General features: G+C 65.5%; 2 protein-coding genes across 4 annotated transcripts; one reads left to right on the top strand and one right to left on the bottom strand.

The window, feature by feature from the left end:
• Positions 1-74: 74 nt before the first annotated feature.
• Positions 75-27,510, top strand: MIER2 (MIER family member 2). 3 transcript variants are annotated; one of them, XM_051831548.3, is made up of 14 exons: positions 91-224; positions 12,619-12,709; positions 14,188-14,330; positions 17,025-17,150; positions 17,420-17,543; positions 17,911-17,999; positions 18,251-18,320; positions 21,575-21,726; positions 22,308-22,389; positions 22,705-22,799; positions 24,609-24,712; positions 25,226-25,314; positions 25,863-26,271; positions 26,640-27,510. In XM_051831548.3, exons 1-14 carry the CDS (start codon positions 216-218, stop codon positions 26,659-26,661), a joined length of 1,605 nt encoding a protein of 534 aa, XP_051687508.2. In that variant the 5' UTR covers positions 91-215; the 3' UTR covers positions 26,662-27,510. The 3 variants fall into 3 exon arrangements, with proteins under 3 accessions (XP_069915575.2, XP_051687508.2, XP_069915574.2); XM_070059473.2 differs by having other exon boundaries at positions 24,609-24,733; XM_070059474.2 differs by lacking the exon at positions 12,619-12,709 and having other exon boundaries at positions 75-224; positions 24,609-24,733.
• Positions 2,701-12,546, bottom strand: LOC149121377 (uncharacterized). Its single transcript, XM_089316009.1, has 2 exons — positions 12,462-12,546; positions 2,701-4,432 (listed from the first exon to the last, which is right to left on the bottom strand). Exons 1-2 carry the CDS (start codon positions 12,544-12,546, stop codon positions 2,832-2,834), a joined length of 1,686 nt encoding a protein of 561 aa, XP_089172135.1. The 3' UTR covers positions 2,701-2,831.

Raw genomic sequence — 27,510 nt, 5'->3', positions numbered from 1 at the left:
GGTGCGGCGGAGACCCCGCCCACGGCCGGCGCCCGCAAGCCCGCTGCGGCCCGGGGCTTCGGCCTCCCGCCCCGCCGCGCGCCACGCGCCCGCGCACCTACTACGCGCCGGCCCGGCCCACCTCGGGCCCGCCCTCCCGGCGCCACAGCCAATGAGCGCGCGGCTCCGCATCCGGGGATCCCGGCGCGGCTGCCGCCTCCCGCGCACACACGGCCATGGCGGAGGTGAGTGAGCGGGCCGGGGGAGCCGGCCCCCCGCCCCCGCGCGCTCGCGCCCCCGCCGCCGCGGCTGGCCCGGTCGCCGCCCCGCGGGCCGAGGCGCCCGCCCTGGAGCTCTGAGGGCGCGCTCGGGGCGCCTCGCCCGCCGGGGGCCTGAGGGGCGCGGGGCTCGGTCGGCGGCCGCCCCCGGCCCCGGCCCCCTCCCCCCGGCTGCCACATCGCGGCGCGCGGCGCGCATGCGCGCTGGCGCGGGCTGGGAGGGGGCGCAGGGAGGGCGGGGCTCGGGCCGCACTGGGGCCGGGTGGGCGCGCGGGCGGGAAGTCGCGGCGGCCGCCCGTCCGAGCGCCCTCCGGGACGGGGCCGGGGCCGCCGAGCTTGGGCGGCGGGGTCTCGGGTGCGGCCGCGGGGGTTGCGGGGTCTGGGACTGACGCCGGAGTAGCTCCGAGGCTCGTCCCGCAGCCTCGAGGACAAGTTTGGCTTCGGGGACTTGAGTGGGAGCGGCCGGGCCGGGGAGACGCCGTCCGGGGCGCGGGGCAGCCCGCGCGAGTGTGGCGTCGCCGGGGGCGCGGCCGCCCGCGCTGCGCACTTGGGCGAAGTTGGAGCAGGCCGGGCCCATGCGTGGTCTCCGGCTCCGGGAGGGCGCGGTGGGCGCCGAGGCGCTGTGCTGGCCACTCCCTCCTCCCAGGACCGCCCCGGGCCCTGCTGTCCAGCTCGGCCCCCGCACGGTGCCTGGGTCTCTTGAGTCCTTCCCTGGGCTGCTGACGTCCCCTAGGAGCGGTGGGGTCACGTGGCCGTGGACTCCCGGGAGTGAGGGGCGTGTGGGTCGCGCACGAGTCCCAGCCGAGGTCCAGGTCAGACCCTGCGGCCAGCCTGTGGCTCCTGCCCTGTGCTGGCCGCGGCTGGGCGTCTGCGCTGGGCGAGTTCGTGCAGAGGTCTGGGGGAACAGGAGTCACTGAGCGCTGGGGGCGGCCGGTGGGCCGGGGGCGCAGGGAGTCACTGAGCGCTGGGGACAGCGGGTGGGCCGGGGGCGCAGGGAGGCAGTGCCGCTGGGGGTGGCCGGTGGGCCGGGGCACAGGGAGTCACTGAGCGCTGGGCGAGTTCGTGCAGAGGTCTGGGGGAACAGGAGTCACTGAGCGCTGGGGGCGGCCGGTGGGCCGGGGCGCAGGGTGGCCGGTGGGCCGGGGCGCAGGGAGGCAGTGCCGGTGGGGACGGCGGGTGGGCCAGGGCGCAGGGAGTCACTGAGCGCTGGGGGCAGCGGGTGGGCCGGGGCGCAGGGAGTCACTGAGCGCTGGGGGCAGCGGGTGGGCCGGGGCGCAGGGAGGCAGTGCCAGTGGGGACAGCGGGTGGGCCGGGGGCGCAGGCAGGCAGTGCCGCTGGGGGTGGCCGGTGGGCTGGGGCGCAGGGAGGCAGTGCCGCTGGGGACAGCGGGTGGGCCGGGGCGCGCAGGGAGGCATTGCCAGTGGGGACAGCGGGTGGGCCGGGGCGCGCAGGGAGGCATTGCCAGTGGGGACAGCGGGTGGGCCACGGCGAAGGGAGGCAGTGCCAGTGGGGACAGCGGGTGGGCCGCGGCGCAGGGAGGCAGTGCCAGTGGGGACAGCGGGTGGGCCACGGCGAAGGGAGGCAGTGCCAGTGGGGACAGCTGGTGGGCCGCGGCGCAGGGAGGCAGTGCCAGTGGGGACGGTGGGTGGGCCGGGGCGCAGGGAGTCACTGAGCGCTGGGGACAGCGGGTGGGCCGCGGCGCAGGGAGTCACTGAGCGCTGGGGACAGCGGGTGGGCCGGGGGCGCAGGGAGGCAGTGCCGCTGGGGGTGGCCGGTGGGCCGGGGCACAGGGAGTCACTGAACGCTGGGGGCAGCGGGTGGGCCGGGGGCGCAGGGAGGCAGTGCCACTGGGGGTGGCCGGTGGGCCGGGGCACAGGGAGTCACTGAACGCTGGGGGCAGCGGGTGGGCCGGGGCGCAGGGAGTCACTGAGCGATGGGGACGGCGGGTGGGCCGGGGCGCAGGGAGGCAGTGCCCCTGAGGTTTCCCGCTCTGGGCTGGCATCACAGGTTGCAGAACCTCAGTGCCTGGTCTGTGCCGGGAACGTCCACGCTGTCTGTCCAGGGCTGAGGGCCTCCGTAAACCATACCCAGAGTTCAGCTGTGTTTAACCCAGAAAAATACCTGAGTAGGGTTTGATTTGTAGTTGCCCCCTGACGGTTGAGTTGTCTCGAAATCACGTCACAGGGGGAACACTCAGACTTGGCGCACAGGTACTAGATGAGAGGTTTTTAAGGTTGAAAGAGTGGGGCCTGCTGGGGCTTAGTGGGCGAGGCCTCCCGCGCGGACGCGGTTCAAGTCCTGGCTGCTCCATGTTTGATCCAGCTCCCTGCTAATATGCCTGAGAAAGCAGAAGATGGCCCGGGTGCTTGGGCCCTGCACCCACGTGGGAGACCCGGAAGAAGCGTCTGTCTCTTGGCTTTGGATTGGCCCAGGTCTGGCTGTTGTGGCCATTTGGGGAGTGAACCAGCGGGTGGACGACCCCTCCCCTCCCAGTCTGTAACTGGCTTTCAAATAAATAAATGCATGTTTTTTTTAAAAAAATGGAAAGTTAGAGAGAGAGAGAGAGAGAGGTCTTCAATCTGCTGGTTCACTTCCCAGATGGCCACAATGGCTGAAGCTGGGCCAGGCCGAAGCCAGGAGCCCTGAGCAGGGTGCAGGGGCCCAAGCACTTGGGCCACCCGCTGCTTTCCCAGGCCGCAGCAGGGAGCTGGGTTGGGAGCGGAGCAGCCGGGACTCAGCAGGCGCCCACGTGGGGTGCCAGTGGAAGGCGGCTTTACCTGCTGTGCTGCAGCAGCAGGCCCCATAGGTTGACATCTTGGAACTTAGATGGGGTGGGGGTTGGTGTCCCGTGTTGGAGCACTGGGATCCCAGCTTGGCTGCAGGCCCCGGAGGCAGCAGGGGATGGCTGAGGAGCTTGGTCCCTGTCTCCACGTGGGAGACCTGGGTGGAGCGCCCCGCCCCCACTGTTGTATGGGGAGTGAACCAGCAGATGGGGGATCTCTTCCCCCAACTCTCTGAATAGTAATGCAAAAATCCCCACACACGCCCCTTGCCCTCCTGTGTGAAACCCTCCGAGGGTGTGGGCGTTCCCTCCCTGGGTGTGGGTGTCCCCTCCCTGGGTGTGGGTGTTCCCTCCGCTGGTGTGGGCGTTCCCTCTGCGGGTGTGGGCGTCCCCTCCCTGGGTGTGGGGGTTCCCTCTGTGGGTGTGGGTGTCCCCTCCCTGGGTGTGGGTGTTCCCTCTGTGGGTGTGGGTGTCCCCTCTGCGGGTGTGGGTGTCCCCTCCCTGGGTGTGGGTGTTCCCTCTGCGGGTGTGGGCGTCCCCTCCCTGGGTGTGGGGGTTCCCTCTGTGGGTGTGGGTGTCCCCTCCCTGGGTGTGGGGGTTCCCTCTGTGGGTGTGGGTGTCCCCTCTGCGGGTGTGGGTGTTCCCTCCGCTGGTGTGGGGGTTCCCTCTGTGGGTGTGGGTGTCCCCTCTGCGGGTGTGGGTGTCCCCTCCGCGGGTGTGGGCGTCCCCTCCGCGGGTGTGGGTGTCTCCTCCCTGGGTGTGGGTGTTCCCTCCGCTGGTGTGGGTGTTCCCTCCGCTGGTGTGGGTGTCCCCTCCCTGGGTGTGGGTGTTCCCTCCGCTGGTGTGGGCGTCCCCTCCCTGGGTGTGGGGGTTCCCTCTGTGGGTGTGGGTGTCCCCTCCCTGGGTGTGGGTGTCCCCTCCGTGGGTGTGGGCGTTTCCTCTGCGGGTGTGGGTGTCCCCTTCGTGGGTGTGGGCGTTCCCTCCCTGGGTGTGGGTGTCTCTGTGGGTGTGTGTGTCCCTGGGTTAGGGTTAGGGTTAGGGTTAGGATTAGGGTTCAGGCTGTCTGCTCTCCAGCTCTGCAGGACGCCTGACCACTGCCTGGGGTGCTTCGCCGCCCTCCTGGCCCTGCTGGAGCCGACCCTGGTCAGCCTGCTGTGTGCCCTTCGACACCCTCCCCCACATGTCCTCACCTGCCCCACCTGGGCGTGGCTGGAGACAGCTGAGGCCTGTGGCTCAGGCCAGCCAGCTCCCCTAGCCACAGGAGGAGGGAGGCGGCGGTCAGTCCTAGGTAGGAGCAAGTGCTCCAGGGGTTTGTGGTGGGCTCCCTGGAAGCGTGGGAGTGTCCTGGTCACCTGTGGTGGCTTCGGCGTCGTCCGTCCTCTGCCCGGCAGCCCTGCTCAGGGCCCCTCCTGTGCTGTGCTCGCTGGCGACCTCCAGGTGTCCTTACCCGTGACGCACTGCCGGACAGTGGGCTTCCTCCTAGTGTGGCGGCTGGTCGACCTGAGACTGCCCCGAGATCCAGATGGGGGTGGAATTCTGTCTGTCTGAAGACCTAGCCAGGGAGGGCTGGCACTGTGGCATCGTGGGTAAAGCCGCTGCCTGTGATGCCGCGTCCCATACGGGTGCAGGTTTGAGTCTGGCTGCTCCACTTCTGATCCAGCTCCCTGCTGTGGCCTGGGAAGCCGTAGAAGATGGCCCAAGTGCTTGGAGCTCTGCACCTGTGTGGGAGACCCGGATGGAGCTCTGGGATCCTGGCTTTGCTGCCATGTGGGGAGTGAACCAGGGGAAGGAAGGGTTATTATTCTGTCTTGAATGCTTTCAATAAAGTAAATACATCTTTAGAACAAACAAGACCTAGCCCCGGAGGTCGGGTAGCATTCGTCCCACTGCAGCTGTAGCCCCAGTCCACCGAGGACGCCTGCAGAGTCCACCAAGGTTGGGGGGCCTTGTCACTGCAGGAGGCGAGTGCTAGGTGTGGCTGTGGGGGTCTTGGGGACGGGATCTGCCAGCTGTGCGTTCGGGTTGGCTTGAGGCTGGCGAGGAGGTGGCGGACACTGCCCTTTTGTCCCGATTCAGTCAGCCTGGGGCTGCCTCTCCTGCCCCACCAGACCCTGATGGGGTGCCGGGCACAGGGCCCCTGTGCCTTCCTTTGTTACCCAGAGTTCCTTTGGCCAGTCTCTGGTCTTCCTCCTTGCTCTACATCAGAGCAGAACGCTGGCTTTGTGTGGACCCTCTAGGCTGGTGGAAGGACCCGCAGTGCTGTGAGTGCCTGGACACAGGCCCTCGCGGTCCCTGGGCAGAGCAGGCAGTGCTGTGAGTGCATGGACACAGGCCCTTGTGGTCCCTGCCTGGGCAGAGCAGGCACCGCAGTGCTGTGAGTGCATGGACACAGGCCCTCGTGGTCCCTGCCTGGGCAGAGCAGGCAGTGCTGTGAATGCATGGACACAGGCCCTCGTGGTCCCTGGGCAGAGCAGGCAGTGCTGTGAGTGCATGGACACAGGCCCTTGTGGTCCCTGGGCAGAGCAGGCAGTGCTGTGAGTGCATGGACACAGGCCCTCGCGGTCCCTGGGCAGAGCAGGCAGTACTGTGAGTGCGTGGACACAGGCCCTCGCGGTCCCTGGGCAGAGCAGGTCTGCACCCGCAGTGCTGTGAGTGCATGGACACAGGCCCTTGTGGTCCCTGCCTGGGCAGAGCAGGCCTGCACTGGTGGCAAGGAGGTGTGGGGCAGGAGGGGGAGGGAAGTGCATGAAGTCTCCTTGGGGTCTTGAGGGCCTGGGGTACCTGGAAGTGAACGTGGCGCCTGAGGCTGGTGGGAACCTGCTCCTCGGGCTCTGTTTGGATCTTCCATGAGGGAAGCGGGGGCCCAGGTCCGGGAGCCGTCACTGCATCTGCAGGGTCTGTGGGAGCTGGGAGCTGGGGTCAGACCCAGGCACTCCTGTGGGGTGCAGGCGCTTTTTTTATTACTATTATTTTAAGATTTATTTATTTGGAAGAGTTACACAGAGAAAGAGAGGTGGGGAAGGAGAAACATCGTCCGTCTGCTGGTTCACTCCCCAGCTGATGCGATGGCTGGAACCGCACCAATCCAGAGCCAGGAGCCAGGGGCTTTCTTTGGGTCTCTGACGCGGGTGCAGGGGCTCGAGGACTTGGGCCATCTTGTACTGCTTTCCCAGGCCACAGCAGAGAGCTGGACTGGAAGTGGAGCAGCTGGGACTAGAACCAGCGCCCATATGGATGCCGGCACTGCAGGTGGCGGCTTAACCCATACGCCACAGCGCCGGCCCCAAGCACCTTAGCTGTTAGGCTGAGTGTCTGCCCCCTTTTCCAGATTTTTAAACTTAATTTTATTAACTATTCTAATCAAGGTTTTTGAGCAGTGGCTTTAATGAGATGTAATTTATTCAACGTTGAGTTCGCCCATTCTTTCTTAAAAGATTTGTTTATTTGGAAGGCAGCGCTGTAAAGAGTTATCTTCATTCCCAAATGACTGCCGCAGCCAGGTCAGGGCGAAGTCAGAATCCAGGAGGCCTGCCCGCGTCTCCCACAGGGGTGCAGGGGCCCCAGCACTTGGGCCTCTCCCACTGCCTTCACAGGCACGTGAGCAGGGAGCTGGGCTGGAAGTGGAGCAGCCAGGAGACACGAGATGCCAGTGTCACAAGCGGGGTAAGCCTGATCAGTGGTGCCACAGCCCAGCCCCAGCTCTCCCGTTGTTTTCTTCAAGGTTTATTTATTTATTGAGAGTGTTACATGGAGAGAGGGATCTTCCACCTGCTGGTTCACTTCCCAGATGGCTGCAGTGGCGCCAGGAGCTTCTTCTGGGTCTCCAGCGTGGGTGCAGGGGCTGGAACACATGGGCCGCCTCTTGCTGCTTTTCCCAGGCTGTGAGCAGGGAATTGGGTCAGAAGTGGTGCAGGCGCTGGTGCTGTGGCTAAAGCTGCTGCCTGCAGTGCCGCATCCCGTAGGGGCGCCAGTTTGAGTCCCGGCTGCTCCACTTCCTGTCCTGCTCTCTGCTGTGGCCTGGGAGAGCAGTAGAAGATGGCCCAAGTCCTTGGGCCCCTGCACCCGCGTGGGAGACCTGGAGGAAGCTCCTGGCTCCTGGCTTTGTATCGGCCCAGCTCCAGCCATTGCAGCCATCTGGGAGTGAACCAGCAGATGGAGGACCTCTCTCTGCCTCTGCCTCTCTGTAACTCTGCCTGTCAAATAAATAAATCGATCTTGGGGAAAAAAAAAAGTGGAGCAGCTGGGATTTGGTGCTGGCATCGCAGGGGCAGCTTAGCCCACTGTGCACGGTGCTGGCCCCAAGGTCACCCGTTTCAGTGTGCGTCATCCAGTGGTTTCTGATATACTCAGGGTTGTGCCGCTGCTACCACGATTAGCTCTAGAACATTCTGCACCCCAGAAGAGACCTCACGCTCCTTAGCGGTCACTCCCTGAACCCCAGGTCGTTCCCAGCCCCGGCTCTGATCTGCTCGTTGTGGGCACTTGACACAAAAGGAACCTGGCGTCTGGCGTCGCCCCAGGCAGGGTGTTCTCAGCTCCTCCGAGCCGGTGCCGTGCCCAGTTGCTTTTTATGGCTGAGCAGTAATCCGTCTTCAGCTGTCCGCTGTTGGTGGGCATCAGCGCTGTTTCCTGTGCTGTTGGGAGTGGTCTCTCTGCGTGGAGTGAGTGTACGCGCCCTAACCCGTGTCCCCCCGGGAGAGAGATTGCTGGGTGGAAGGTAACACTGTTTACCTTTGCTGGAGACTCCCGAGCTGGGTTCCAAGTGCAGGCCGGCGTCCCTCCCCAGCGGCGGCAGCGCCTGCGCCGGGCTGTGAAGTGGTGTCTTCCCGGATACAGTGTTGAGGATATCTTCCTGGGCTTCTTGGCCCTTTGCGTGTGGTTGAACATCCTGTCACTATTTTATTTATTTAAACTGTGGCGCAGCGGGTTAAAGCCCTGGCCTGAAACGCCGGCATCCCAAATGGGCGCCAGTTCTAGTCCCGTCTGCTCCTCTTCCAATCCAGCTCTCTACTATGGCCTGGGAAAGCAGTGGAGGATGGCCGGGGCCTTGGGCCCCTAACGCACGTGAGAGACCTGGAGGAGGCTCCTGGCTTCGGATCAGTGCAGCTCCACCATTGAGGCCATCTGGGGAGTGAACCAGCGGATAGAAGACCTCTCTCTCTCTCTCTGTCTCTACCTCTCTCTGTGACTCTTTCAAATAAATAAAGTTAATCTTTAATTTTTTTTTATTTTTAAATTGGTCTGAAAGGCAGAGAGACAGAGAAGCGAGCCCCCCCCCCCCCCCCCCTGACTGCCTGGACCAGGCTGGAGCTCCGTAGGCGTCTCGTGTGTCTGGCCTCACCTGCTCCGCCCATAGCAGGAAGCTGGAGTCAGAAGCGAGCCGGCCCTGCTGCGGGTGGCAGGTGTCTCCAGTGGCCTCTCGTGCCCCTGCCTGTGTTAAGACTGGGACACCCATCTTGCTGGAATGGAGAGGGGCAGTTCTTGGTGTGCCCTGGGCCAAGCTCCCAGGGGTCTGGGTGCTCCCGCCCGGCCCAGGGCCGCCTGCCCTTTCTCGAGGGGCTCAGCCTGCGTGCGCACAGTTGCTGCTTCTCTCTGTGTTGCTTGTGCTCTTGCTGTCTTCCCTCAGAAACCTGTGTCAGATGCAAGGTCACGGACATTTACGCTTCTGTTTTTCCTAAGAGTTCTGTGGTTCTGGGTCTGTATTTAAGACCATTGATGCACTTGAGTTGATTTTTGCACAGGGTGCATTTACGTGTGGATGCCCCAGCACCTCGGGTTGCCCCCCACACCTGTGTCAGAATTCGTTGGGCTGTGAATGTGTGCGTTCATCTGTGAGCTCTTGGTTCCGTTCCGCAGATCTGTAGGCTCCCCTGTGCCCGTGTCGGTGACTGGTTTTCTTGTTTCGTTTCTGCGTTGTTTTGGCCGTTCTGAGTGCCTAGCTTTGCCCTCTGCTCCTTAGGCTCTGCGTAAGCCGGCTGAGGCTGTGGGAGACCCACCTGGGAGCCCCTCAGCGGGAGCCAGCGTGCTGCTTTATTTACATCTTTGCTTTCTTTCAGTGCTGTTCTAAGGAATATGCATTTCCCACATCTTAGATAAGCTTTTGAGAAAACATCCTTGAGAGGTAGAGAGGTGGGGGGGGGGAGACAGGCAGAGAGCGAGCACCCATCCACTGGTTCACTCTCCAGATGCCTGCAGTGTCCACGGCCGCTGGGCTGGGGGCTGGGGGTCAGCCCAGGTCTCCCCCGTGGATGCCGGGGCTGGGGGCTGGGGGTCAGCCCAGGTCTCCCCCATGGATGCCGGGGCTGGGGGCTGGGGGTCAGCCCAGGTCTCCCCCATGGATGCCAGGGCTGGGGGCTGGGGCTCACTCCACGTCTCCCCCATGGATGCCGGGGCTGGGGGCTGGGGTCAGCCCAGGTCTCCCCCGTGGATGCCGGGGCTGGGGGCTGGGGGTCAGCCCAGGTCTCGCCCTGGATGCCGGGGCTGGCGGGGGGGGCTGGGGCTCACTCCAGGTCTCCCCCATGGATGCCGGGGCTGGGGCTCACTCCAGGTCTCCCCCATGGATGCCGGGGCTGGGGCTCACTCCAGGTCTCCCCCGTGGATGCTGGGGGGGGGCCGGGGGCTCACTCCAGGTCTCCCCCATGGATGCTGGGGGGGGCTGGGGGCTCACTCCAGGTCTCCCATGTGACGGTGGGAGCTCAGTTACTGGAGCCATCTCCGCTGCCTTGCAGGGTGTGTGTGAGCTGGGAGTCAGGCAGGTTCTCTGGACAGGACCTGGCACCGTAACCGCGGGCCTGGTGGACGCTGGCTGTGTTCTTGGGTGCTTGGATTGTTTCCTTCATTCCACTCCCCTCGCACCTTCAGCAGCTGGGACTGGGCATGGCTGAGGTCGGGAGCCAGGATCCCGCGTGGCGGTCGGCGACTGAACTACTTAAGCTGCCACTGCTGCCCCCCCCCCCCCCCGCCCCCGTCTGCATTAGCAGGAGGCTGGGGTTGGGAGTGTCCCCGAGACTCAAATCCAGGCACTGCCCGTGAGATGCGGCAGTCCAGGCAGCTTCCCGGCCACTGCGCCGAGCGCCTGCCCTGTGGGTACCGTCGGCACGTTTGTAATTGTTTGCTTTTTTTTTTTAATTTACAAAATTGTGTTACGAGTGAAAGAGACAGTTCTGCTTCTTAACAGTATGAGTTCCTTTTTTTTGGTTTCTTGTGTTCACTGGGACTCCCAGTGCCATGTTGAGCAAGGGGGTGCAGCCGACATTCTCATCATGTCCATGGCTGAGGTTGTCTGTGGTGATGGCCGTGGGTGCCTGTGACTGTCCATGGCTGAGGTTGTGTGTGGTGGTGGCTGTAGGCGCCCGTGACTGTCCGTGGTGTGAGGTTGTATGTGGTGGTGGCTGTAGGCACCTGTGACTGTCTGTGGTGTGAGGTTGTGTGTGGTGGTGGCTGTAGGCGCCCGTGACTATCCATGGCTGAGGTTGTGTGTGGTGATGGCCGTGGGTGCCCGTGACTGTCCATGGTGTGAGGTTGTGTGTGGTGATAGCCGTAGGCACCCGTGACTGTCCATGGTGTGAGGTTGTGTGTGGTGATGGCCGTGGGCGCCCGTGACTGTCCATGGTGTGAGGTTGTGTGTGGTGGTGGCTGTGGGTGCCCGTGACTGTCCATGGTGTGAGGTTGTGTGTGGTGATGGCCGTGGGTGCCCGTGACTGTCCATGGTATGAGGTTGTGTGTGGTGATGGCTGTAGGCGCCCATGACTGTCCATGGCTATGTTGTGGTGATGGCCGTAGGCGCCCGTGACTATCATGGTGTGAGGTCGTGTGTGGTGGTGGCTCTAGGTGCTTTCTGTCCATGGTGTGAGGTTGTGTGTGGTGGTGGCTGTGGGTGCCCGTGACTGTCCATGGCTATGTTGTGATGGCCATGGGTGCCCATGACTGTCCATGGCTGAGGTTGTGTGTGGTGATAGCCATAGGCGCTGTGACTGTCCATGGCTGAGGTTGTGTGTGGTGATGGCCGTGGGCGCCCGTGACTGTCCATGGTGTGAAGTCGTGTGTGGTGGTGGCTGTAGGTGCCTGTCCTGTCCATGGTGTGAGGTTGTGTGTGGTGGTGGTCGTGGGCGCCTGTGACTGTCCATGGAGTGAGATTGAGTGTGGTGGTGGCTGTGGGTGTCCGTGATTGTCCATGGTGTGAGATTGTGTGTGATGATGGCTGTGGGTGTCTGTGACTGTCCATGGTGTGAGGTTGTGTGTGGTGATGGCCGTGGGCGCCTGTGACTGTCCATGGTGTGAGGTTGTGTGTGGTGGTGGCTTGGGTGCCCGTGACTGTCCATGGTGTGAGGTTGTGTGTGGTGGTGGCTGTAGGCACCCGTGACTGTCCGTGGTGTGAGGTTGTGTGTGGTGATGGCCGTAGGCGCCCGTGACGGTCTGTGGTTATGTTGTGGTGATGGCTGTGGGTGCCCGTGACTGTCCGTGGTGTGAGGTTGTGTGTGGTGATGGCTGTGGGTGCCCGTGACTGTCCGTGGTGTGAGGTTGTGTGTGGTGATGACTGTGGGTGCCCGTGACTGTCCATGGTGTGAGGTTGTGTGTGGTGATGGCTGTGGGTGCCCGTGACTGTCCATGGTGTGAGGTTGTGTGTGGTGATGGCCGTAGGCGCCCGTGACTGTCCGTGGTGTGAGGTTGTGTGTGGTGATGGCCGTAGGCGCCCGTGACTGTCCGTGGTGTGAGGTTGTGTGTGGTGATGGCCGTAGGCGCCCGTGACTGTCCGTGGTGTGAGGTTGTGTGTGGTGATGGCCGTAGGCGCCCGTGACTGTCCGTGGTGTGAGGTTGTGTGTGGTGATGGCCGTGGGTGCCCGTGACTGTCCGTGGTGTGAGGTTGTGTGTGGTGATGGCCGTGGGTGCCCGTGACTGTCCGTGGTGTGAGGTTGTATGTGGTGATGGTCGTTGGCGCCCGTGACTGTCCGTGGTGTGAGGTTGTGTGTGGTGGTGGCCGTAGGCGCCCGTGACTGTCCATGGTGTGAGGTTGTGTGTGGTGGTGGCCGTAGGCGCCCGTGACTGTCCGTGGTGTGAGGTCGTGTGTGGTGGTGGCCGTAGGCGCCCGTGACTGTCCATGGTGTGAGGTCGTGTGTGGTGATGGCCATAGGCGCCCGTGACTGTCCATGGTGTGAGGTTGTGTGTGGTGGTGGCTGTAGGCGCCCGTGACCGTCCGTGGTGTGAGGTTGTATGTGGTGATGGCCGTAGGCGCCCGTGACTGTCTGTGGCTATGTTGTGGTGATGGCCGTAGGCGCCCGTGACTGTCCATGGTGTGAGGTTGTGTGTGGTGGTGGCTGTAGGCGCCGTGACTGTCCATGGTGTGAGGTTGTGTGTGGTGATGGCCGTAGGCGCCCGTGACTGTCCATGGCTATGTTGTGGTGATGGCTGTGGGTGCCTGTGACTGTCCATGGCTGAGGTTGTGGCCGTGGGCACCTGTGACTCCATGGCTATGTTGTGGTGGAGGCCGTGGGCGCCCGTCCTGTCCATGGTTGCGGCCTCGCAGGAGCTCCAGCAGGGCTGTGGGCTGGCTGAGCTAACGCTGCCTCTCTCCCTCCGCAGGCCTCCTCGCTGGGGAGGCAGAGCCCTGGTCTGGCCTCCTGCCTCGCCCGCAGCCTGTGCCCCAGGGAGCCCGGCCTGCAGACCGCAGCAGGTACCTCCCTGCCCGCTCTCCTCCCGCTCAGGCCCTCCAGGCCTTTGTGCTGGCTGGAGGCAGAATCCTCTTCCTGGATGAGCCACCGGCGGGGGTGCTGGCTCTGTCTGGGGTGGCCGCCCCGGCCTGGGCAGATGGGCCAGTGTGGCTGGGAGTCGGGACCCTGCCCCTGTGTAGCGCTGGGCCGCCCCCACCACCTCAGAGCCCAGCAGAGGACGTGTGTTCCTGCCTGGACGTGGTGCGTGCCTGGCCCGAGGCTGTTCTTGGTCTGTTCGCCGGGGCCGGGGGCTGGCCTGCCAGGAAGGAGGGGTGGCGGGTGCCTGGCGGCCACACACCCGTGTCCTGCCCCTCCCCTGAGCTGCTGCGGGTTGGAATCAAGCTCCCGACTTGGAGCTGGCCCTGCTGTGGCCCCACAAGGAGCTGGTGCTGGGCGGGGGCCTCTGTCCCCCCGAGCTCTTGCTGCGGCCGTGGGGCTGACTGCGAAGGAGGCCGTGTCCTCTCTGTCCCCGGGGGTGACACCTCTGAGGATGCGGGCCTCAGGGCCCACCTTGACTGAGCACCCACGGTGGGGGTCCTGGGCATGGGCCAGGCGTGGATGTGTGGCTGCCCTCCAGGGCCCTACCCCAGACCCCCAGCCTCATGCGTCTCTGCCCCATTTTGGATTCTGTTTGTTTTAGCAGTGACCCCTGGGGAAACCTCGAGTCTGGTGACAGCCACCATCCACGGGCCATGCCTGTGACGCAGCTGCCTTTTTTTTTTTTTTTAAATTTATTTACTCTACATTTGAAAGGCAGAGTTAGAGAGAGGCAGAGTGAAAGAGAATGAATCTTCCATCTGCTGGTTCACTCCCCAGATGGCTGCAACGGCCAGGGCTGGGCCAGGCTGGAGCCAGGAGCCAGGACCCTCACCTGGGGCTCCCACATGGGTCAGGGGCCTGAGCACTTGGGCCGTCCTCTGCTGCTCTCCCAGGCCGTGAGCAGGGAGCTGGGTCAGAAGTGGAGCAGCCGGGACGTGAACCGGCGCCCACACAGGATGCCAGCAGGCGGCAGCTTCATCCACGGCGCCACGGCGTGGCCCTGGCACAGCTTCTTCAGGCAGCAGTGCTGGGCCTGTGGACGGAGCGAAGGGAGGGCTTCTGTGGACGGCCTTGTGCTCTGCCTGTGTGGCCCGTCCTCTGTGACGCAGGCAGCCGTCCGGCGTTACCCACGTCCGAGCCGTGTCTGCAGCCTGAGGCCGTGCAGCGGCCGCCTCTGTCCTCCTGCCCTTTCTGCTCTCTCCTGGTCTGCTCGCTGGCCAGGTCTACACAGCGCTGTCCCCAGGTCTGGTGTGTACCTGGCCAGGCAAGCTTCTTGGCCCGTGGGTGTCCCAAGGGAGGGGACCTCCCCAGTGACCTCTGTGGCTGGGCTTTGTCCCGGGCAGCAGGGCAGACGTCCTGGGCCTCAGCACAGTCCTCACCTGGGCCGGGGTCTCCTTCACAGTGGTCTCCATGGGCTCTGCAGACCATCAGTTCAGCCTCGCTGAGATCCTGTCGCAGAACTACAGCGTCCGGGACGGGTGTGCTGAGGCTTCCAGGTGCCCGGACAAGTGCGGGGAGGAGCCAGAGAAGGACTTGGTCTCCCAGGTACTCCTGGGCGGGCGGGCGGGCAGGCGGGCAGGCGGGCAGGCGGGCGGTCTGTGTCTCCCCTGGGCGGAGCTGCCCTGGGCATCCGTGTCGTCACTGGCTGAGCTGCTGTGGCTCAGATCCCGCCCCCACGAGCAGCGCCGGCAGGTGCCCTGCCCCTGCCTCCTGGACTCCCGACCAGCATGTCGGACTTGGCGTGTCTACACCAGCCCTGCTCACGGCCTCCCTGATGCCCCTGGGCACGTGCCGAGGGTCTTACAGGGCTTCGCTGACGTGGCTGAGCCGTTGCTCTCTATTCAGAGTTAGAACTGAGATTTTTAAAAATACCTAATGGGTCATCACCATTAATAATATACCAAGTATGTGTCGTGTCCATCAGCATTGTGTTATAGGAAGGCCGCCTCACTGGCCGGCCCTGGCTTGTAACTGACCCTTCTGAGGAGGTGGGATAGCCGGGCCCACCTCCAGCTGCCACAGCTGGGCCAAGTCTCCCCCTGACCCGCTAGCCCCTGACACAAAACCTGGGGCACCAGATCCCATGCGTGGTCCCGGGGGTGCCCAGGCTGTTGACCACACCCACAGAAGAGCAGTCCAGCAAAATGAAAACATTGCTCTGTTTTTCAAAACAGAGAACTCTTAAGACTGATTTTACATTGTCCAGAATCTCTGGGATTGCAGCAGCAGCTAGGAGAGCCCTGCTGCTGTCTTCGAGGGTGAGGTTGATGGGTTGTGAGGGGTCCTGTGGCCGAGGCACAGCTCTGTCAGGTAATTGTGGGTGTTCCGGGTGCCGTGCACAAGTGCAGCACGTGGTGGCTGCGTCCGGGACCCTCCTGTGTCTCTGTGTTAGGGTCCATTCTTACGTGTGGAGAGCTGCTTCCCCAGCTGTGACCCCCCAGGTCCTGCACCGAGCCTCTGCCGGCGCTGGCTCACAGCACCCGGGTCTCGCGGCGCAGGATCAGAAAACTGCATTGCAGGTGCTGGTCCGGGGCCTCTGTCACAGACCCCGCAGACCGGCCCTCCTCCCGCGGTGCAGGGTGGGTTTCTGGAAGCCTGGCTGTGCTGAGCTGGGCAGGGGCTGGAGACTTCACCGAACCTGAGGCCCTGTCCACACGCAGGCGTGGGGGTGGGCAGTACCGTCCCCAGCGAGCGTTTGTGTGTATTTGGAAAGCAATTACAGAGATCTCGCATCCCCGGAGTCACTGTCCAGGTGGCCGCATGGCCGGGGCTGGCCAGGCTGAAAGCAGGAGCTGGAGCTGCACCTGGGTCTCCCACGTGGGTTCAGGGGGCGTCGGCAGGAGCTGGGTCACAGTGAGCCGCTGGGCTTGGGCTGGTGCTGCAGGACACAGTGAGCCACTGGACTTGGGCCGGAGCTGCAGGTCACAGTGAGCCGCTGGGCTTGGGCCGGTGCTACAGGACACAGTGAGCAGCTAGGCTTGGGCCGGAGCTGCAGGACACAGTGAGCCGCTGGACTTGGGCCGGAGCTGCAGGACACAGTGAGCCGCTGGGCTTGGGCTGGTGCTGCAGGACACAGTGAGCCGCTGGGCTTGGGCCGGAGCTGCAGGACACAGTGAGCCGCTGGGCTTGGGCCGGTGCTGCAGGACGGGACAGTGTTGAGCGGATCAGGTCTGTGTCGGATCTGGGCTCTGTCAGCCCGGCTGGCTGTGGTTCCCTTGGAGGGGGCAGCCTGGGTTCGTGTTGTAGGTGCGGCCGCCGGCAGGGGCCAGGCGGTGCTGTGTCCCTTGGATGAGGGTGTGCCCGTCCAGTGTCTGCCCAGGTGGGGCTTAGGACAGTCACCCATTTGACCCGTGGTGTATCAGCCCGTGGGGACGGTGACAGGATCAGCCTTGCCTGGGTGCCTGCTCCCCTGGGTGCAGGGCGCTGCCTCACCCCCTCTGCAGCTGGCGAGTTGTGGACGGGGCGTCGCCTCCCAGGGTCTCCCTCACGGGAGCTGGACCGCCGCGGTAGCTCCCCAGCCAGGGACGAGCACAGGCGTGTGAACGGCAGCCTTGGGGGAGGGCTGGGGTTTGGGGTGTGGTCCATGGCAGCTGGAGCCCCTGCGGCAGGAGCCTAGCAGGAGGGCAGGTGCTGCCCTCTGAGAAACGCAGGGCTTTCCGGGGAGCTGGGAGCCGATGACTCGGGCAGGGGAGTCGAGAGAGGGTCGCACGGGGCAGGGGTGCAGAGGGGTGCCAGCAGCACTGGAGACAGCTGTGTCTCCCCCCGGGGAGTGGGTGCTGTCCTGCCTCCGTGCTTGGCGTTGGCGTTTGTGCTGGGCCGTGATGCTCTGGCTCCTTGGCGCGGGCCCCGGCAGGCTGACGGCTTCCCACGACTGGCGGAGCGTCCTGTTAACTCGCTCCACCGAGGGTTTTCCTTTGATCAGCAGTGGGTGCTGGATTTTGCCAAATGCTCTCCCCAGGTCTGTTCTTTTCCCTGTGGTTACGGACTGAGCTGTGGTGGGAGGTGGCCAGGTGCCGACTCGTCCCCCACAGTCTGTGCACAGTGGGTGCTGACCGCCCTGGCTGCTGACCTGTAGGCTCAGGGTCCCGTGGGGCTCTCCTGCACCGAGGACTGGGCACAGGGCTGCCCCGTGAGCTGTGCAACAAGTGGTCCTGCTTGTGGAGGCCGCGCCGGCTGAGCCAGGAGGGAGGGGACCAGCACCCCAGAGCTGCCCCTGACGGGCTCCTCCCCTCCCCCCAGAGCAGCGACATGCCCCTGGACGAGCTGCTCGCACTCTACGGCTACGAGGCCTCCGACCCCATCTCAGAGCAGGAGAGCGAGGGTGGCGATGTGGCCCCCAACCTCCCGGACATGACCCTGGACAAGGTGAGTGAGGGCCCCCTGGAGCAGCCCCTGCAGAAGGCAGGAGCAGCAGGTGGGCGAGAGGGGGCCAGGGGCTGGGCTGGCGCCCGCAGCCCGGGGTCCTTCTGCTGGGGCCTGAGTGCCCGACACACGTTGCCCACGGCGTGCGCGCGGCCGGCCTCCGCGTCTTCTCTGTGCCGTGCTCCGGTGGGGAGGGTGGTCGTGGCCGTGTGCCCGTCGGTGTGGGAGCCCGCCGCGGCAAGCTGCACGGCGCGCTCTGCTGTCGTCCGCAGGAGCAGATAGCGCAGGATCTGCTCTCCGGGGAGGAGGAGGAAGAGACGCAGTCCTTTGCTGACGACCTCACCCCGTCTGTGACCTCCCACGAGGCCTCTGACCTTTTCCCCGGCCAGGGTGCATGTACGTGTCTCTCGCCTTCCTCCCCGTCAGCTGGCCCCGACGCCCACGAGGGCTATGCGGGTGCCTCCTGCCCGGCCAGGGTGCTGGGCGGCCCTGGCCCCGAGCTCAGGAGGGGGCGTGTTGTCCCCTTCGGAGCCCAGAGCCGGGGGTTCCCCCGGGAGGGGCTGTGTTGTCCCCAGGGCCGCCTGCCTCTCTGTGGCTGCTTCGGGGTCCCCAGCTCGTCACGTGCCGGGGGTCACGGCGTGGGGGTCGGCGCCTAAGGCGTGGGATGGCAGGCTGCAGGCAGTGGGACCCTGGGGTTCCCCACCCCTGCCGGGGCACGCTGCCCAGTGCCACACATGAGCCTAACCCAGCCCGCTTCCCAAAGCCCGGTTCCTGGCTGACGACGACAAAGAGCCTGGCTCCTCTGCCTCTTCCGACACCGAGGATGCGCTCCCAGCCAACAAGTGTAAGAAGGTGCGTGGCTCTGCCGTCGCCTGGCCCTGGGCCGGGACCCTGGCAGCCCCTTCCTGGTAGGCGACGAGCTGGCGCACGGCCCTCCCCGTACCTCAGGGCGTCCGTCCCCTCCCCGGGGCCCGGCCTGGCGTCCTGTCTGACACTCGGTCTCTCACTCAGAGCCGGGCCTTGGTCCTCACACAACAGCTGGGCGGTGGGCAGCCGGCCTGTCTGGACGCCTCCTCAGGCCCTGCCCCTCGTGGTCTTTGCAGGAGATCATGGTGGGGCCCCAGTTCCAAGCTGACCTCAGCAGTCTGCACTTGAACCGGCACAGCGAGAAGAGTGAGTAGGACCCAAGGGGAAGCAGGGGTGCAGAGCCCACTCCCGCGGCGTGGCTGCCGGCCACGGGCCTGCTGGGGGTCTGGGGCCTGCCCTCGGTGCCCACTGGCCGCCCTGGGCTGAGACCGGGGTGGCAGTAGGAAGGAGACCCCCATCAGAGCCGCGTCCCTTGCCCTGAGGCCTGTGGTCCTGTCCCTGTCCTCACCAGTGCCGTGCACGCCCTTCCCACGCTGTCACACGCGCTCCCCGAGGAGCCTTCCCGGCTCGTCACTCTGGGGCCCTGCTCAGGCCGCTCGCGTCCCTGGGTGCACCCCGGAAGCCTGGTCAGCACTGCTGCCCGGGACGCTCCTTGCAGACGACTGTGCAGCTGGGAGCAGGGGTGGGAAGCCTAGGCCGTGGCACGGGTGAACGGAGCCGTCCGTCGGTTGGCAGTGTCCCATGGTGCAGGTGAACCAGGACGGCACAGCTGAGCCGGAGACCCAGGGCCAGGGACGAGGCACCTTCCTGCCCCCACAGGGGTGCACGTGCTGCCCCCGTGTGGAACCTGCCTTCGAGTCTCCTCGGGACCCTTCTGTGCTGCTCACCCCTCCAGGGCCCTGGGCCGAGTGCTGGCCGCGGCTCGCTGGGTTGCACCTGTCGGCTCCTCTCAGTCGAGTGTGGCTGCATAGGCTCCCTGCTCGCTTTTTTGTTCCGCTGTTGGCTGATGGGGGGCGGCGTCTGCCCACGGTGGGTCACAGGTGCACGTGTGCCCTTGGTGCTTGGCTGACGGCTGGGAGCCGCTGGGAGAGCCTGGTCCCTCCTGGAAGCTTTGTTTCCTGTCTGTACTTAAGGCTCTGGTCCCACTTAATCCAGACTCAGTGTGAGGTGGGCGGGCAGGGCGCCCTCCCCAGCTCACGCCGGGCGGGGCCTTCCCGGTGTCCGTGCCTGGCTCGGCCCTGCACTGCCCTGGTGTGCAGCCTTGCAGCCGGTCTGCGGTGGTCTCGGGGCCTCCGACTGGTGTTCAGGGTCGGCCTGGCGGCGGCTGCACTGATCCTGACAGGTTTTTGACTCTCCCTGCTCTGAGTCTTGCGGTGGTTTGGGGGCAGACGGTGCCCGGGTGTGGCGCTCCCAGCCCGGGTGTGGTGTGCCTGTGAGTTCTGCGGCTTCGCCGTGTTTAATAACAGCTCCGTGGAAGACCGGCCGCCCTCCTCGGCACTGGGTAGCTCGTCCGTCTTGGTTGGAGTGTGTGTTGATTGGCCGACGGTGCTGCTTCGTGTGGCTCCTGGGAGCGAGCCTGCACAGGTGGCGCTCTGGGCCTGGGTCGCTTCTCTTTGTTCGAGTGGCGGTTTCTCTGGATTTGCGCCGTGGGCACACGGGACCTGCTAAGAGTTTGTTGTGCGAGGAGGTGGGTTCTGAGGAGCTGATGACCTTCATCTGAAGCCACCTCTGTCGGCACCGTCCCTCCCCTCCCCTCCCCTCCCCTCCCTCCCTCCCTCCTCCTCCCTCTCCCCTCCCCTCCCTCCCCCTCCCTGTCAGATTTATTGCTCTTTACAGAGAATCAATGCTGGTTTCCCTGTTGTTGGAGTTCAGTGTGACTGGTGTTCACTTTATTTTTATTTGTTGCTTTGTCATATTGTAGGTTCCAGGGTATCTTTTTAGACCGTTTTCTGCTTAATTTCCAAACACTGGTGTTTTCTGGCTCTCCCTCCTGTCCTTGTGGGTGTGGCTTGTGCTCTGAGCTGAGATAGGCAGTGTGCAGGGGCAGAGTGCAGGGGCAGGGTGCAGGGGCAGTGTGCAGGGGTAGTGTGCAGAGTGCAGTGTGCAGTGTGCAGAGTGCAGTGTGCAGGGGCAGAGTGCAGTGTGCAGCAGAGTGCAGCGTGCAGGGGCAGCGTGCAGTGTGCAGGGGCAGTGTGCTAGTACAGAGTGCAGGGTCAGTGTGCAGCAGAGTGCAGCGTGCAGGGGCAGCGTGCAGGGTGCAGGGGCAGTGTGCTAGTACAGAGTGCAGGGTCAGTGTGCAGGGGCAGTGTGCAGGGTGCAGGGGCAGCGTGCAGAGTGCAGTGTGCAGGGGCAGTGTGCAGGGTGCAGTGTGCAGGGGCAGTGTGCAGAGTGCAGAGTGCAGGAGGCAGAGTGCAGGGTGCAGTGTGCAGGGGCAGCGTGCAGTGTGCAGAGTGCAGGGGCAGAGTGCAGTGTGCAGAGTGCAGGGGCAGAGTGCAGGAGCAGTGTGCAGGGGTAGTGTGCAGAGTGCAGGGGCAGCGTGCAGTGTGCAGGGGCAGTGTGCAGAGTGCAGGGTGCGTAGTACAGAGTGCAGGGGCAGTGTGCAGGGGCAGTGTGCAGTGTGCAGGGGCAGAGTGCAGCGTGCAGGGGCAGCGTGCAGTGTGCAGGGGCAGAGTGCAGTGTGCAGGGGCAGCGTGCAGCGTGCAGGGTGTTTGGTAAACGTCCCGTGGGTTTTGAGAGTGTGTGGGTGGTGGTTTCTTGAGTTTCCCGTGGACCCAGGTGGGCGAGGTTAACTGCTGTTCCCATCCGCTGTGTTCTCACTTCACCCTGGCGGCCGCTCGCCCTCTGGCCCCTGGGAGGGGCTGGTCATCGCCCGTCGGTGGGTGCCTGTGGCCATCTCTGGTCTGTGTTATGTGAAGCCGCTGGCAGGAGCGTGCACACCGTGGCCGTGTGGGCGCCGACTCCGTGGCTCGCGGCTGGTCTGTCTCTCTTGTGTGAGCAGCACACACTCGGGTCTTCCTCCTGAGATTCATTTCCTTGAAAGGCAGAGTGACAGCGAGCGAGAGAGCGAGGGACAGAGGCCTTCCGTCTGCTGGTTGCCCCGGGCCTGGCGCTGTGCTCTGCCTCCTGCCTTGCCCGTCCTGTCCCTCCCCTCCGAGGGCCCCCACCCTGCACAGGGAGGTGATGTGCAGAATCCACTCTCGCACCCCTTCCCCACTCCTCCCCCACCGCAGTGGGCAGGGAGTCCGACAGGTGCATGTGGGCGGTGCTCCCTGTCGTGGCTCCTGGGACCCCGTGGGGAGGTGGCCGTGGTCGCTGTGGAGCCCACCTCCCACCCAGGCCCGTGGAGAAGCCCCAGAGTCCTGGTTCGCAAGTCCCCCTCCCCAGATGAAGGAAGTCGCTTTGGACCCGCTGGCCATCCTGGGCCTGACGGCGTCCTGGCCTGCTTCTGGGAGCCCAGAGCGGGCCGGGCAGAGCTTGTAGTCGGGAGCCTGGCGCGCAGGGTGGAGCAGGTGAGAGCCGGCTCCTGCTTGAGGGGTGGGTGGTGCCTTCTTCCCGTGCAGTCTATGAGAACGAGGACCAGCTGCTCTGGGACCCCAGCGTCCTGCCCGAGAGGGAGGTGGAGGAGTTCCTGTACAGGGCGGTGAAGCGGAGGTGGCAGGAGACGGCCGGGGCCCAGCTGCCCGAGGGCGAGACCGTGAGAGACAGCGAACAGGTAGGGGCTTCCAACCACAGGCTGGGGCGGAGCCGGGGGTCATGCCTGGTGCAGGCCAGCATGGGCCTAGTTCAAGTTAAACCACCTGCCATGGAGATGGTAGTGGTGTAGACATCCCGGCACCACTCCCAGGATGGCGGTGTAGACACCCTGACAGCACTCCCAGGATGGTGGTGTAGACAGCACTGCCAGGATGGTGGTATAGACAGCACTCCCAGGATGGTGGTGTAGACAGCACTCCCAGGATGGTGGTATAGACACCCTAACAGCACTCCCAGGATGGTGGTGTAGACAGCACTCCCAGGATGGTGGTGTAGACACCCTAACAGCACTCCCAGGATGGTGGTGTAGACAGCACTGCCAGGATGGTGGTGTAGACAGTACTCCTAGGACGGTGGTGTAGACACCCTGACAGCACTCCCAGGATGGTGGTGTAGACAGCACTGCCAGGATGGTGGTATAGACACCCTAACAGCACTCCCAGGATGGTGGTGTAGACAGCACTCCCAGGATGGTGGTGTAGACCCCGTTGCTGCTGGCTCCGGGGTGAGCAGGTGGCACACGGGCATGGCCTCCCCCAGGCGCTGTACGAGCTGGTGAAATGCAGTTTCAACGTGGAGGAGGCTCTGCGCCGCCTGCGGTTCAACGTGAAAGTGATCCGAGGTGAGCCACAGCCCGGGACCCCCTCTGTGTCCCCCCCGACCACCCAGCTCCTGCCACGGCCCGGGACCCCCTCTGTGTCCCCCTGCTGACCGCCCAGCTCCTGCCACGGCCCGGGACCCCCTCTGTGTCCCCCTGCCGACCACCTGGCTCCTGCCACGGCCCGGGACCCCCCTCTGTGTCCCCCTGCTGACCGCCTGGCTCCTGCCACAGCCTGGACACCCCCTCTGTGTCCCCCTGCTGACTGCCCGGCTCCTGCCGAGGCCCGGGAGCCCCCTCCACAGCCCCTGCCCCCACTAACCGCGGCCCCGTGTGCAGACGGGCTGTGCGCCTGGAGTGAGGAGGAGTGCAGGAACTTCGAGCACGGCTTCCGCGTCCACGGGAAGAACTTCCACCTGATCCAAGCCAACAAGGTGAGGGCGCCGCCCCTCCCGCTGGCCTGGGCACCCCTTCCCTGGCCCTCAGCCGGGGCCAGCCCCGGGCCTGCCTCTTGGTGCCGGGCGGGTCAGTCTCACCAGAGCTTCCTCTGCTGGCCTTGCTGGGCCCCTTTCCAGGCCACGTGGGCAGAGCTGTGTTTGGGAAAGATCTTTCAGGAGGGTGAACCTCTTCGTGCTCACAGAGGCTGTGTCCTCCTGGGGCCACACACACCCTGCTGCACTGCGTGGCCTGGAACCCCTGAGCCTGGTGCGCTGGGGTCTCATGGCTTCCTGCTTGTCTCACCCAAGGGTGCTGGGACCTCTGCCCTGCCCAAGCCTGGATCCCCAACTTCCTTCCCTAAGCCTGGGTCCCCTCCTCCCTAAGCCTGGGTCCCCTCCTCCCTAAGCCTGGGTCCTCTCCTTCCCTAAGCCTGGGTCCCCTCCTCCCTAAGCCTGAGTCCCCTCCTCCCTAAGCCTGAGTCCTCTCCTTCCCTAAGCCTGGGTCCCCTCCTCCCTAAGCCTGAGTCCTCTCCTTCCCTAAGCCTGGGTCCCCTCCTCCCTAAGCCTGGGTCCTCTCCTTCCCTAAGCCTGGGTCCCCTCCTCCCTAAGCCTGAGTCCCCTCCTCCCTAAGCCTGGGTCCTCTCCTTCCCTAAGCCTGGGTCCTCTCCTCCCTAAGCCTGGTTCCCCTCCTCCCTAAGCCTGGATCCCCAACTTCCTTCCCTAAGCCTGGGTCCTCTCCTCCCTAAGCCTGGGTCCTCTCCTTCCCTGGACATGGGTCCTCTCCTTCCCTAAGCCTGGGTCCTCTCCTTCCCTAAGCCTGGGTCCTCTCCTTCCCTAAGCCTGGGTCCCCTCCTCCCTAAGCCTGGGTCCTCTCCTTCCCTGGACATGGGTCCTCTCCTTCCCTAAGCCTGGGTCCTCTCCTTCCCTGGACATGGGTCCTCTCCTTCCCTAAGCCTGGGTCCCCTCCTCCCTAAGCCTGGGTCCTCTCCTCCCTAAGCCTGGGTCCTCTCCTTCCCTAAGCCTGGGTCCTCTCCTTCCCTGGACGTGGGTCCTCTGTGGGTTTTCACATGTCCTGCGGTTGTGCGAGCAGCCCTGGGGCCTCTCGGTGACGTCTGCCGTGCTTTGGCCCCTCTGGCTGGCAGCTGTGCACGTCTGCCCGACCGCTTCCCCCGCCCTGTGGTGCTGACTCCCCGGGGGCTGGCAGAGCTGGCTCAGCGTGGTGCTGTGTGGCTGTGTGCCCTTCGGGGTTCTTGGATGGAGCACGCGGGACGCCGTGCTGCGTGGGGACGAGCCTTGCGGGCAGGACCTGGCTGCAGCTCCCAGCCGGGGGGCAGCCGGCGCGCCTGTGTGTGTGTGGAGCGTGGCCGGGCCGTGTTCTGCCAGAACGAGCTCGGCAGGGCCGTGGGCTCGCGGGGGTGAGAGCCGGTGGAGACCCGCCCACAGCCCGGGCAGTGCCCTGGCTATGCGTCCTGCGTGTCAGGCGGGGCCGCTGTGTCCGTTCTGAGCGCCGCGGGCATTTTCGGTGTGTCCGTGCCCCTCGTACACAGGCGCTGGAGTTTGGGTCTCAGAAACCCCACGGTGCCCTCACTCGTGGGGACTGTCGCAGAGAAGGTTGGGTGGCCGCCCCGTGCGGTGGGCAGGCAGGGCCTCTGTGGGTCTCAGCTGCCCCCCAGGCCTGGGAGCAGCGGGGACTCTGTGGCCCCGGGGTTGTGCTGCTGGCACGGTGGGGAAGGCGGGGGTCTGGAGGTGGGCGGTGCCGGGGGTGGCAGCCTGAGCGGTGCGTGCGGTGGGTGGCCGACCCCACAGGTGCGCACACGGTCGGTGGGCGAGTGTGTGGAGTACTACTACCTGTGGAAGAGGTCCCAGCGCTACGACGACTTCGCCCAGCAGACGCGGCTGGGCCGGAGGAAGTACGTCCCGTCTGGAACCACGTGCGTGCATTGCAGCCGGGGTGGGGGGAGGGTGCGGGCGTGTCCCCCCCACCCCCGGGGCTGGGCCTGGTGGGGATGGGCGTCCCCTGCTGGGGCCGGGCGTCCCCTCCCGGGGCTGGGCCTGGTGGGGCCGGGCATCCCCTCCCGGGGCTGGGCCTGGTGGGGCCGGGCATCCCCTCCCGGGGCTGGGGCCTGGTGGGGATGGGCGTCCCCTGCCGGGGCTGGGGCCTGGTGGGGCCGGGCGTCCCCTCCCGGGGCTGGGCCTGGTGGGGCCGGGCATCCCCTCCCGGGGCTGGGGCCTGGTGGGGCCGGGCGTCCCCTCCCGGGGCTGGGCCTGGTGGGGCCGGGCATCCCCTCCCGGGGCTGGGGCCTGGTGGGGCTGGGTGTCCCCTCCCGGGGCTGGGGCCTGGTGGGGCTGGGTGTCCCCTCCCGGGGCAGGGGGCATCTGCTCCGCCTGCTGTCTCCTCTCCTCAAGGTGCCTTCTCCCCACAGGGACGCAGACCAAGATCTGGATGGCAGCGACCCCGAGGGCCCTGGGCGCCTGCGCTCGGAGCACGACCCCTTCAGGAGTGCACGCACAGGTAGGGGCTGAGTGCGTCCCTGTGGGGCCACAGCCTGTCTGGAACCCCTGTCCCAGCATCCTGTGGGCCTGTCACCAGTGAGGAGTGTCACCCAGACAGCCATGCCTGTGGTCTGGGCGTGCTGCAGGGGAACCGGCGGCCCCACCTCACAAGTGGGGGCTCCCCTGGCACGTCCTCCTGGGCCCGTGGCTGCCCCGTGGCCTGTGCCGTGCACTGGAGCCGAAGCCTCATGGGATTCTGTGTGAGCCCAGCCGGGCCTCGGGTGTCTCGATTCCGGCTCGTTCTGTGCTGGTTGGAAAGGTGCAGTCGGGACCTCGGCTGCTGCCCACCTCCCACCTCCCAGGACTGGGGTGTGGACTGGGCTCTGCTGTGTGTGGGTGGAAGGAGTTGGCAGAGTCCAGGTGTTGCCAGGAACTGGTTCACGTTGCAACCGGAAGTGCAGCCCGAATTGTGAGAGGAGCGTCCTGGGCCTTTACTCCGGACCCTCAGCGGGGCTGTTGGGGGCTGGGGTCCTGGGCCCTGCCCTCACCTGTGTTCACCTTCTACAGAGCCGCTGAGTGGGGACGGCACAGCTGGTGGCCTTGGAGAGCCCGCAGTGGGCTCCGACGGCCTCCCGTCCTCGGAGCCTGGGCCCCGTCCATCGCAGCCGCTGGATGAACCCCCCGCTGTGCCCCTGCCCCGACGGCCCCCGGCCCTGGCCACGTACCCTGAGGCCGCAGCTGCCCCAGAGCCGGGTGCCAGCCCGAGACTGGCCGTGGACTTTGCGCTGCCCGAGCAGCTGCCCCTCATCTCCAGCCGTGTTGACCTGAACGGAGGCCCTGGAGAAGCTGTGGCCCCTGCGCAGGTGGCCTTGTCGGTCACTGAGTTTGGACTCATCGGCATTGGGGATGTAAACCCCTTCCTGGCTGGCCACGCGGCTCGCCCGGCCCCTGGGCTGCACTCGGAGCCCCTGTCACAGTGAGTGCCTCCCCTGCCTGGGCTCCCCGCACCCCAGCCGTGCCCCAGCCACACCCCGAGCCGGGGGGCCGCCAGGGTCTGCCCCAGGGCCTGGGAGGGTGCAGGCTCGCCCGCTAGGTTGTGTCTTTGGTGGTCTCTGCTTTTAATTTGGTGTTTCCGGGTCGGTAACGCCTCCGCAGGGCCCTCACCGTTACAGGTGGGCTGGTGCCAGGCTCATGCTGCCTCTGCCGCCCACGCCCTGGACCTCGCCGCTTTGGGAACCCGTCGCAGCAGAAACACGGGAGCCGTTCTCGGGGAGGCGGGGAGGGCCCCGGGCAGAGCTGCGTGCAGCGGGGCTGACCCCGGGTGCTCTGGCTCTCTCCCTGCAGCTGTAACGTGATGACCTGTTGATCCCCGGCCGCAGGCGGGTGCGTGAGGCCCAGATGGACTTCTGTCAGTCTTCCCGACCCTGCCTCGGGCCTCGCCCCGCGCCTTCTCTACTCCAGGACAAGTCGGGCCTGGGTGTGGTGGCCAGGCCCTCGCCCCTGCACACACCTGGACCCGGGGCCACGTCAGTGCCTGGCACCACCCTGCCAGGATCTACCGCGAAGCTGGGCACAGGGGCCCTGGCCCTCGGGGCCCGGACAGAGCTGGCCGCCTGCTCTCCAGCCAGCAGAGACGAGGGGAGACCGGGCAGGACGCGCCGCCCGCACCAGCAGCCTCCCCCCGGGCGCCCTCAGCACCGGTCGGCTCCGTCTCCCCACGCCTGGCTGGGCTGTGGGGCTGCCCAGCCTGGGGGCTGGTGGGCAGCTGCTACTCAGTGCCAAATCCCGGGGGGCACGGAGCCACATACCTCGCGTCCGCCCGCCGTCCCCACTTCAGGAAAAGCTGCACTTTACGTCCCTGTCACTGAGGGGTCCTCAGCAAGGAGACAGGTGGCTGACACCCCACCCCCACCCCCCGGGCGCCCTGCGCGCACCACTGAGGGCCGGACCCCAGCCCCTCCCCGACCCTGCAGCTGCGTGGGCTCCGGGCCCTTCTCTTCCCCAGCCTCTCGTTCTGTTCAAGTTTCTGTTTACAGCTGGAGTGGGGCAGCCCCTCCCCTGTGTCCCCAGGAGTGGGGTCGGGCAGCCCCTCCCCTGTGTCCCCAGGAGTGGGGTCGGGCAGCTGCCCCTTCTCCCCACCAGGGACCACACTGTGAAGTGAAAACTGCCTTGACTCCCATTGCTGTTTTATTTATTAAACTTGGTTTGACGCCCA

This window comes from Oryctolagus cuniculus, chromosome 16, assembly GCF_051225735.1.
Source record: "Oryctolagus cuniculus isolate XC-2025 breed Fujian yellow rabbit chromosome 16, ASM5122573v1, whole genome shotgun sequence".
NCBI lineage: Eukaryota > Metazoa > Chordata > Mammalia > Lagomorpha > Leporidae > Oryctolagus > Oryctolagus cuniculus.
The sequence above is the reverse complement of the archived record's forward strand: the minus strand, read 5'-3'. Positions and strand labels throughout refer to the sequence as shown.

What these genes read in the sequence shown, in the direction of transcription:
- MIER2 (XM_070059473.2), top strand. An exon ending in AGAAGGACTTGGTCTCCCAG is followed by an intron (nt 14,331 to 17,024) that starts GTACTCCTGGGC and finishes CCCTCCCCCCAG; the next exon opens with AGCAGCGACATGCCCCTGGA. An exon ending in CTTCAGGAGTGCACGCACAG is followed by an intron (nt 25,315 to 25,862) that starts GTAGGGGCTGAG and finishes CACCTTCTACAG; the next exon opens with AGCCGCTGAGTGGGGACGGC.
- LOC149121377 (XM_089316009.1), bottom strand. Translation starts at nt 12,546, where the DNA reads ATGGACAGGACGGGCGCCCACGGCCTCCACCACAACATAGCCATGGAG. An exon ending in CACAACCTCAGCCATGGACA is followed by an intron (nt 4,433 to 12,461) that starts GTCACAGGCACC and finishes GGCCCTGAGCAG; the next exon opens with GGCTGCCGGGCAGAGGACGG.